General features: G+C 28.4%; 1 protein-coding gene across 1 annotated transcript; it reads right to left on the reverse strand.

Moving 5' to 3' along the window:
- Positions 1 to 1,230: 1,230 nt before the first annotated feature.
- Positions 1,231 to 4,256, reverse strand: LOC108849348 (cytochrome P450 85A2). The gene is made up of 9 exons (XM_018622894.2): positions 3,937 to 4,256; positions 3,521 to 3,845; positions 3,000 to 3,149; positions 2,677 to 2,922; positions 2,503 to 2,589; positions 2,326 to 2,404; positions 1,923 to 2,029; positions 1,695 to 1,819; positions 1,231 to 1,590 (listed from the first exon to the last, which is right to left on the reverse strand). Exons 1-9 carry the CDS (start codon positions 4,125 to 4,127, stop codon positions 1,503 to 1,505), a joined length of 1,398 nt encoding a protein of 465 aa, XP_018478396.2. The 5' UTR covers positions 4,128 to 4,256; the 3' UTR covers positions 1,231 to 1,502.
- Positions 4,257 to 8,702: the final 4,446 nt, after the last annotated feature.

Below are 8,702 nucleotides of genomic sequence, written 5' to 3' on the forward strand. Positions count from 1 at the left end.
ATGCTCCAGCTGATTCTAGGTGTCATATACCATGAACTAGTTACGTACATATACACTAGAATCATTAGTGGGCGGAGCCGGTCCTATTATCTCTAAGACCATCCACAACGGTGGATTCTAACACAATTTTTTAAAATAAAAATAAATAGAAAAATAGAAAAATATGAAAGAGATGGGATATAGTATGTTGCGGAAGAAACTGAACAATAATTTCTAAGATACTTAATCAGTAGTTGTCCATCATTTATTGGTTCAACATTTACTACAAAATCAAAAATAAAATAAAAATTAATATTTTATTATTTTACTTGTTTAAGAAACTTACCTGGTATCAGCCGTAATTGATGCTCTAAAACTAGAAGCAAACAAATCTTCAAACCTCATGGGTTGATTTGTGGGTTGATTTTAAGGTGGTTCATAAACCTAATAATGCGATGAAAACTATACAATCATTGCAGGAATGAGTATGCATAACATTTTCACTTGCACGGAATCATTGGGTTGAGAAGGCATCGTGAAAAATGTAGAATGTATCTAAGGAATATTAGAAAGCAGCAACAACTCAATGCCGAGGGGAATTGGAACCTCTGAGAATTCACGTTATTTTACAGTGAAAATTGGAGCCTCTGAGAAAGGAGGTATCAGACCTGAAGAATTTCAACAGTGACTGACAAAATCTTGGAGTAGAATTAGTGCAAGAAGAGGTTAGTGTGAAACTTAAATAGGCCGACTTCAAATCGTTAGTAGTGCCATCTTATGGGCTTTTCACTGGATAAAAATTCTCATGTTGTGGGCTATGATGGGCTCACACAAGTGCATAAAATTACTAGCCAGTCCGATTTACATAATTATAAATGTTAATTCCCCTGAACATTTTCTTCTTCTTTTTTGAACATACCCCCTTACATTTTCCTTAGATCATCATATTCTTATAAATATTAAGTAATTATATGTTTAGTTGTCATTGTCAAAAGACTCAAAACCTTTCGAGGTCCTAATTATGTACCCTTGATGCTTTTTCGTCAACAATGTATCTCTGTTACTTTTACAGTTTATGAATCATACCTATATTTCATCATCTTATTCCAACTTCCAAGAACAAGTGACATACAGATTTTGAAAACACTAGTTAAACATCAGAAAAAGTAAAGCAAATATTGTTATTAGAAAAAAAAAATATACATATATATATTGTTATTAGAACTGGTCATGATTCAGTGATTCAGACTGTAGTTATGAAATATTAAAATTTGTAATTCAGACTAGTGTTATAATATGTAAAAGCTTTTACAAGATTAGAGACTGAGCTCTAAACATTTTGAAAATATATTATTTTCTATTATTTTCTATTAATTTCTATATTCCATTTTTCTCCCTTTCTCTCTCTGTACATAGTCCATCTCTTCTAAGATCTTGAGAGGTAAAAATAGGTTAACTAACCCTAACAAAAAGACCCTTAACTGATTATATGTACATGACTTGAATATTAGGTCAAATAAAAGTCAGTAAGGGGAGACCCTAAGATGGTATCCTTTTGGTGCAGAAACTCTGGGAAATACCACTAGTTTCTCTCCTCCTTTCTCCTCCCATCTGCACAAGGAAAATCAAAACATTAAGATCTTAAATAATAAATCACAACAACAACAAACAGATCAGATCTTTGCACATTAAAGAGACATGGATTAAGAACATACTTGTATCTCGTAACAAAGTAGTGAATGAAGCTCGAGACTTCAGAAATTCCTAGTTCCTTTCCAGGGCACTGTCTTACTCCACCTCCAAAGAGTAAGAAATAGCTCATTGATTCCATTTTCTTTTCCTGCATATTTAAATACCCCAAAGAAACCATCTGTGTGAGCCTCAAGATTCTAAATTACAAAACACGAGTACCAAAAAAGAAACAGAGTATTGCAAAGACTAACCATCCATCTCCATGGGTTAAAGATCATTGGATCTTCATACAGAGTTGTATCATAATTAATCTCTCTTGTGTAGACGTAAATTCTCCAACCTTTTGGGATTAAATAACCTGTAAATATATTTAAATGACACCTATTAGGTATTAATACAGATAACAATTTTTCATCAAGATTGCAAAATTAAAGGTTGATGATCTTCTCCTCTGTCAAAATAATTGAACTAAAACCATTGGGGGGTCACGGGGAGATGATTGCTTTGCTGGACTGGTTGGTTTATATTTGTAAATAATTGATGTAATGTAAGGTCCACATGCGCACATTTCTCTCTCTCACACACACGTAAAGAAAACTAATAATGATAAAAAATTCTTCAGTTTCGATCAAATTATAAATACTAGTTTCTTACCGTTGAGTTCCAAGTCGTGAGTAGTTTTTCTGAGGACACCATTAACAACCGTTGCTAATCTTGAAGTCTCAAAGATCACCTATTAAAAAATGGTCCAAAGGATAGATAAATCACAATGTCAAAATCAAGAACAGTAAATATTAATAGTTCAATTCGTGTACGGAAAAAAATACTCACAGCTCGTGTGAATTTCATGGACTTAATATCGTCGAGATTAAGCGGTTCGTCAGGTCGTTTTCTGTCTCTTATAGCCAAATGTTCCCTCTGTAATCAAAAACCAGTGATCAATAACCCAACCTGATTAAACCGTCAGAAGCCCGAAAAATCCAGTTGTGTTTCTTAGGAACATACTCTGAGTTCTTCAAGAGCTTTAGGGTGATCATGGAGATACTTAAGAGCCATCATGGAAGTTACAGAGACAGTCTCATAACCCGAATACAAGATCGTTAATACTTGATCTCTTATCTCCTTATCTGTTAACAAGTATCGGTTATCTTCCTTCTTCATCAAGTAACCCAGCATATCTGCATAAGTTTCTCCTGACTCTCTTCTTTCTTGTATCAGCTTTGTCAATAACTTATCGATGTTGTTTCTTGCCTGAGAAGTAACCAAAAAGGTCAGTATATTTTCACTATTTTTTTATCTTTTTGTTATCAAGATTCTGAGTATTTTACTTTGATTCCAGAACGGTATTGCGTTCCTGGGAGATCGATTGGGACTGAAAGAGTTCCCTCAACAAGCTTGAAGAACTCAGTTCTATACTCTTCAACCTCTGGTTTTTTCAAAGTCTCTGCTATTTGTGACAACGATGATAAAAATGTCATCTGCACAAAACAGAAACATACGAACTTATTAAAATTATTTCTTATAATACGTGTGAAAAAATTAAACCAAAAATATTTATTAGAGAGGGAAGGGTAATTATTTAATGTCTCTTATCACAAAAAATATTTACCTTATATAAAATAAATTTATTAACATTTTAATAAATATAATTTTATTAATCTTTTAAAAACTAAATTTATTAATACTTTAATAAAAATATTTATAAAGAAATAATTATTAATTTATTTTCAAAAGTAAATAAATTTCTGACATATTAAAAAACATTAAATCCCTAATAAAGGAAGAGAAGAGGCCAGAGATTCAGATTCATGTCTAAAACAAAGAAAGAGAAAGAAAGGCAAGAACGTACATGTTTGGTCTTTTCTTGGATATCAACGGTTTCGAACTCATCCCAACCAGAAAGATAACTTCTCATGAATGCATCAATCTTAGGCAAGAGATGTTCTTTCATCATAGCCGGGTTTGTTAGAGAGAGCAATGAGCCTCTCATGAGCCGGTGGTTTGGTCCGTGAACCGCCGCGATGTTGCTTGTCCCGAGGATATCAAGCATAGATTGTGGGTAGCCAGCGACTAGTCCTTTTGACTCGTTCATTAGAATGTATCTGTTGAGTTCTGCGTCCATTGAGACTATTGTAGGGCAACCAAGAATGTGAGATTTGAAGAAACTCCCGTATCTGGTAAGAAATAATTTTTTTTTTAGTTTCTCACAAACCTAAACGATCAGAGAGTGGTCCACAAGCAGAGATTTAACAAAACTTGTTGTACCTGAGTCTCTGGTTCTTCATGAAATTTGGTCCTTGTTTGAGAAACTCGGTGGTTTCACCAAAAATTGGCCAGCCCATGGTACCAGGAGGAAGACCTTTCTTGGAATATCGCTTCTGGTTCCATCGGAGAAGAGCGGAGCAGATGCAGACAATGATCAGAAGAAGACCAAACAACATCATCATTATTCCCATCTTCTCTTCCTTTTGTTTCCTCTTTTCTTTTCTTTTCTTTTTATTCTTGTGTGCTCTGTTTTCGAACAGAAGCAGTAATAGCTAGAGAGAAAGAGAGAGATGGTTAAGGGTATCTGGTTTGGGACTAAATGGCTGTGTGTGGCCTTATTTATATAGGCATCTAAAGGAAACGAGAGAGAGAGAGAGAGAGGATGATAGAGTTACTATATCGAAAGAGAGAGAGAGATGTTGTTGGATTTTTAACCAACTCTGTAAATTTCTTAGTTCAAAATGTTGGTTCAAGATTTATAAAGTTTATATATGTAAATTCCTTTTATTGGAAAAAGTTAAATCTGCTTACTCTTTGTTATTTAGTCGAGATTAATTTCTTTCTCTAAAATTATTTAAGCTCTTATTGACTAATAAATCCACACTTTTATAGTAAAATATTTTTTTACAAAGAAATTATAAGATTTGTATATATATATATATATATATTAAATATAGCAAATATTTCTATTTTATAACTGAAATATCTCTATCACTTTAGAACTTTTTTTAATTAAAACTATAAGTTTAATATGAATAAAAGATAAATTGAATAATATTTAAGTAAGATTATCTCGTATCTGTGAATAACTACCAATTTGTGGATGATAAAAAGTAGTATAACAATAATAACAATGATGATAGTACTTATATACCAAAATAATAAATAATTATTTTTCTTTTTTATTAGAAGTAGTTAAATATGGTTACTCTTTGTTAGTTAATCTTAACTTATCCATTTTAACATTCTTTCTTTTGTGAAATGCAGCTTGTATACTAAGGATACTAAATGTTTTATAATTAAGCCAATACCCTAAATTTCACATCATGAAACTTTTTTTCATATACACCAAATTTGTCTCATCATAGGTAGTTTGTTAATTTCATCATTCTTTTTTAGTTTTAAATCAATTCACTCTTTTTTTTAGGCTTTTATTGACTATTACATCCAAACTTTTTTTGTCAACAACTATTACATCCAAATTTTAATTCCATCAAATAGAAATTCTCGTAAAAGCTTAACAAACGAAAATATCCAAGTGACTCTCTCGGAAGAAATAGAACCAAACAAAACTCACACCACCATATAATCTTACCGCCGATCATCAAATATTCATGACCCAAAAGAATTATCATTTGGGATAGTAGGAAGATATTTTTTCGGGCTAAGGAGGATGCTACCAATAGTAGATATATAAAATTTTAACTCAACGTCATCAGATCTTGGTCTTACTGCTATCACATGCATAACATTTGATGCACCAAATTTTAGCAAAAAAATAAAGAAAAAAAAAAATTCATGAAAGAAGATCCAATTTAATTTCTTTTTTGTTCCAGTTTTCCTCTTTTTATAATCGTATAGATCCTAAATATTTTTTACGCTCAAAACTAATTTTACGAGGCCTTACATCCGAATACGCAACTAATCCATTAGTAATGGCATCTCAAACTCAATTTCATTTTTTCTCTAAAATAGAGTAAAATTGAATATAGAATAACAAATGCTCCAACTCAATTTCATATCTCATTTCATTTTGAAATTTACTTTATAAATGGAGTAATCTAATTTTTTTGATCATGATTCTATTATAGAATAAAAAATGGAATAGGATTTGAACACTTTTACTCCATATTCATTTTTACTTTATTTTAAAGAGAAAAAATGAAGTTTTACATTGGAAATGATCTAAATAAGACACGGTTAGATGATCAAAAGGAATCGAATCCAGAGCAAAAGCTCTAATCGAACCATTTACTACTAGATCAAAACCTCTTGGTTAACATAGAATTTCCAATTTTCTTTAGAAAGTAGAAACAAGAATAACATACAATTTCTCGCTCTTAAATAAGTATCATTATACTCTGCACCAGTTCTATTTTTAGTTCTGTTTTCAGATACGACGTTAGATTTAAAAGAGGCCATCTAAGTAGCCGGAGTAAGGATTAAGAGCCTATTAGCTGAATATCAAAAGGTGATCATTAAAAAAATTGTCTAGATTAGGAAAAAGGGTTGTAGACAGAGTAGAATTTAAACCACCAACTCATTCTTCAAGATCTCAGACATGAATGCTTGTTTGCTAGTGGGTGAGGGAAGATTCTTCTTCACAGGTAAATTATAGTTTATTACTTTTTAAAAAAAACTAACTATAGTTTAGTACTTTATTGTTTTTTAATTTTTACTTTATTGTTGCATCTTTATGGGTTTTATTATAAACAAAAACGTTAATGATTTCAATATAATTTGGATGAAAAGGTATAGGTACCTTCCGTTCACATACCATCGTAAATTTAAATATTAACCTTAAGGTGCATAATTTAAGTAGACACTTGAACTAATGAGGGTAATAATTTACATTAATAATTTACTCAAATTTTTTTAATCTCCACACTTTAAAGATTTTGGTATAACATTCTGGAATAAATTTATAGGTATGTTTATTATACGACATTGTTGTAGGGTTGAGTAAAATGATGGTAGAAAAAAGTAATATTTATTAATAAATTTTGAGAAACAAAATTATCCCTGTTTTGGTCAATCTAATCTATTAATTTAGGGTTTTATTTTTATCTACTATTAACAAGTCATAGTAGGAACACTTAAAGAATTAGTCAATATGACATATTTGATTATTTGTATTAACAATAAACCAACTATAAATATATTAACAATAAACCAACTATAAATTTGATTTTTTTAATTATAATAAAATCTGTTGAGAAAGAATCTAACAAAATCTTAGTTTAAAATTTAAATATTTTTTTATAAATAACACATTAATATATTCAAATTAGTAATATAATATTATTATAAGTAAATTTAACTAAAACTTATTATAAAAAAGAAAATAAAAAATTCTTTATACTAACTTTTTATAGATTCTATGATATATTCCGTATTATATAAAAATAGAAGTGCTATATGAATTAAATATTAAAAATATATTAAATAGGTAAATTAACAAAAAAAAATTATTTTATTTTTTAACTTAAATAAATTATTGATCATCATTATAATGGATTAAACTTCGAAAACTATATAATACTTTTATATTAAAATAAACGTATTAACATAAGTTAAAATTTTATATTTACAGCCATACATTATCTTTTTATTTATTTTGAAACTATTAGCAATATATTGCTTAAAAATGTTTATATACAAAAATATAATAGTATATAATAACCTTTAGTTCATATACTATTTAAAAATATGTTATTAGTAAAATATGAAATTTCAGTAATTCATTTAAAATATTAGTGACAAAAATCAAATTTTAATTATAAATTTTATTTTATTTTAATTGTAACAAAATTTGTTGATAAAATAATTAAAAATATCACCAAAAATTCAAATATTTTATAAAATAATACAGTAATGTAGTACCAAAACAAATTCAAAATTCATGTATTATTCCAAACTCAAATAGTTGTGTAATTTTCCAAAGTTGTCTCGAAAAAATATATTATTTTGAAAATAAATATTCAAACTCAAAATGATAATATTTCAAAATTTTACAAAAGACAAAATCATGGGTAATAAAGATTAACTTTTTGAAATGTACCTGAAAAAAAACTAACTATATATGTTGTAAAAATTTAAAGTAACCTAATGTTTTGACGTCTTAATTTAAAAAAAAATAGAACTTAATATCATAACATCCAAAATAAATATCCTATATAATAAATTTAATAAAATAGTATGATAAATACTACTATGTATAAAGTTTACTAAAACAATAGGATTATATTATTTAAAATAAATAGATCCCGTAAAATACTAAAATGAGATATGTTAAAGTATATTTTCTTAAACACAACATGTAAATATAATTATTTTAGTCATATTTATTTTCTATAATATAAATAAATAAAATTTTAAAATGTATTATATGCAAAATGTTTAAATTAAAGAAAACAACATAATTTGAATGGGGTTCTCTATTTGAGTATTTCATATTTTTATTTTATTTTACCTAACTCGAAAATATATTAGTAAGTAATAAAAATCAATAACAAAGTAATTTTTTTTTTAAAAAACCATTATATATTAATAATACTGAATAAGAAATATAAACAATAATATGATATAGTAATACAATATATAACACTAAAATATAAATTATATATTTAAAACATTTTTAATAATATAAAATATATTTAAAAAATATAAATATATCCGCACGAACGTGCGGGTTAAAATCTAGTTATCCCTTAAAACTATTATTCGTTGCTAAAAGAAAGGAAGAACTGAATGAAGGGTACTTGGGGGAGATGAGGATGGGCACATGGGCACCACCCAAAATTAAAGTACATTTACACCAAAAGCACTACAATAAAAAATACCTAAAACAATTTTATTCCATTTATTACTTAAAAGGAACTTACAAGAAGTTCACGTGTATGTTCTTATGTTTTGGTATGGAAGTTTACATTAACTCGCTCTGAGACACATTTCAACTGTCATTCCTCCATGTGATGAAAAAGAGTATACAAAATAAATTAAAGAGTTTTGAGAACACCTATACATGGAAATGTGATGGATGATAT

The sequence above is a fragment of the Raphanus sativus genome, chromosome 4 (assembly GCF_000801105.2).
Source record: "Raphanus sativus cultivar WK10039 chromosome 4, ASM80110v3, whole genome shotgun sequence".
Classification (NCBI taxonomy): Eukaryota; Viridiplantae; Streptophyta; class Magnoliopsida; order Brassicales; family Brassicaceae; genus Raphanus; species Raphanus sativus.